At 60.5% G+C, this 2192-nt stretch overlaps 1 protein-coding gene across 1 annotated transcript; it reads right to left on the bottom strand.

Annotated features, from left to right (window-relative positions):
• Positions 1-242: 242 nt before the first annotated feature.
• Positions 243-1878, bottom strand: LOC125528675 (tryptamine benzoyltransferase 1-like). Its single transcript, XM_048693118.1, has 2 exons — positions 1395-1878; positions 243-1295 (listed from the first exon to the last, which is right to left on the bottom strand). The coding sequence occupies exons 1-2, from the start codon at positions 1791-1793 to the stop codon at positions 339-341; spliced, it is 1356 nt and encodes a 451-aa protein (XP_048549075.1). The 5' UTR covers positions 1794-1878; the 3' UTR covers positions 243-338.
• Between the last annotated feature and the right edge of the window lie 314 nt (positions 1879-2192).

Raw genomic sequence — 2192 nt, 5'->3', positions numbered from 1 at the left:
GGTTAAGAGATTTTACGGTGTTTTTTGCAATAGATTAACGACTTGGTAGTTTCCTGCAAACCTAGCCAGAAATGTGGTGGTTTCTTGCAATTGACTCGTGCAAACCAAACTGTGTGGTTGGATGGTTAGGTGGAGAGTGTGCGTTCATGGGATGAGTGTATGCACGTATATATAAGCGTTTGTGTCTGTACTGATGTTGAAACAAAAATCGGTTTGTGTCTGTTTGTTTGCCAAAGAAAAAATTGATGTGTCAATAACCTCTTTATTGATCTGTATTTCTTCAATTTTTGTAAAAGCAGTTGACCATAGAACGACCGCATCATGCTTCGCTTTCTTAATTACATCCTCGACGGGAGAATATCCAGGGAGTAGCAAATCTTCTTGAACGCCGCGACGTGATCCTCCGCGAGGGCCATGAAGAGGTCGACGCTGCCCTTCACCGTGCGCGACGGCACGAAGACCATCAGCCCCTCGACCGGCAACCCCGGCGGCAGGAACGCGGAGGGCGGCCCGGTCCCAAAGTCGAGCTGGTGGAACCTGAACCCCAGCCAGCTGTCCACCTCGATGTCCGGGCAGAGCATCGTCCCGAAAGTTGACGTCGCCGCGAGCTCCTCCCCGTTCGCGTCCGCCACCCCGCCGAAGTCCACGTACGACTGGATGTACTCCTCGTCGACGCGCGCCGCGGCGTCGCGGATGGCGCCGACCACGCCGCCGTAGCTCAAGCCCAGCACGTCCCGCACCTGGAGCCTCGGGAACGCCCAGAGCACCATGTTGCCGAAGAAGTCCATTGGCACGGGTGGGTTGGCCCTGCCCCTGCAGTTCACGGCCACCCTCACCTGCGTGAACTCCTCCGGGCTCAGCCCCCGCGCCGCCGTGACCTTCTTCCACACGTGCGCCAGCAGGCACTGGAACGTGCTGCAGCGTGCGCCCACGCGGGACCTGAGCTCCGCGATGAATTCTGCCGGGAAGTGCACCTTGACGTTCCTGATCTTGTCCATGGGGAGAACGGCATGGGGCTGGCTGGTGGCGCTGCCTTCTCCTCCCTTGAACTCGATGGACCGGTGGTCGAACACTGGCTTCGGCGTGCTGCCAGGCACGGCGGTGGCCGCGCGGTCTATGAAAGGGGAGGGCACGGTGAAGCCCTTGCCCTCGCGCACCGCGGTCGCCCACGCGCCGTAGAAAGTGCTCGCGGCGTGGCCGTCGGCGATGTGGGGGTGGCATATCACGCCGAGCAGGAGGCCGCCGCACCTGTAGCGGCTGAGCTTGACCTGCAGCAGCGCTGGTCCAACGCTCTCCTGTAGAGTAATTGAAAAACACATCAGCACTCCATACAATCAAAACCACTGCATGCATGCATGCATGAACAGTACTATGAGAATGTGACGTGACGGCACCTCCGGCACCGTAGGGTAAAAGCCGGCGACGTCCGTGGCCATGCCGCCGGCGGCGAGCACGTCGGCCATGTCGGCCGGGACGTCGGCCTCGATGACAAGCACGCCCTCGTTGTTGAGGTGGAGGACGCGGCGGCCGTGGCCGTCGAGGGCGAAGCGGCCCAGCAGGTGAGGGTAGGGCGCGATGGCCCGGAGGAGGCCCTCCTTGAGCGCCTGGTTGGACGGCGCCGGGGCGGGGTAGGCGAGCACGATGGGGACGTAGGTGTCGATGGCGGCGCGGGCGGAGACGGTCAGCTGGACCTTGCCGCCGGCCAGCGGGTGCGGCGCGGCGTACGCCGGCTTCAGCATCGCGCTTCTGCTGGTGGCAACAACCTGGCCGGCTTCTGCGTAGTTAACCTCCATTTCTGCGTACGTATGCGTATGCAAGCGGGCACGAGGTCGATGTCTAGCTATCACCTTTCTACAAAGAGGCCGATGAACTCGTCGAGTGTGGCTTGGATCGATGAACAGGTAGGGGCGCTTACGTCCGCTTATATAGAGCTCCAGGCCAGGGTATGCGCGCGTCCACCATGTGCTGCATGCATTCGGAGCTATCTCTTCGCCGGCCATGCCATCCAGTCTACGCTCTCTCTCTCTCTCTCACGTGGTAGACCGCCGAGTCAGTGCACGCACGTTTCTTGGCATGCATGCATGTGATGTATGTACTTCTACCCACCAATCATTTTGGACCGGACCGGCCGGGGAATGACCGCGAACGGACGGACACACTCACGGGCGTTGAACTTGAACGGCCACTCGTCT

This window comes from Triticum urartu, unplaced genomic scaffold (genome assembly GCF_003073215.2).
Source record: "Triticum urartu cultivar G1812 unplaced genomic scaffold, Tu2.1 TuUngrouped_contig_5033, whole genome shotgun sequence".
NCBI classification, from domain to species: Eukaryota; Viridiplantae; Streptophyta; class Magnoliopsida; order Poales; family Poaceae; genus Triticum; species Triticum urartu.
Note: the sequence above shows the minus strand (reverse complement) of the source record. Positions and strands in the feature narration are given on the sequence as shown.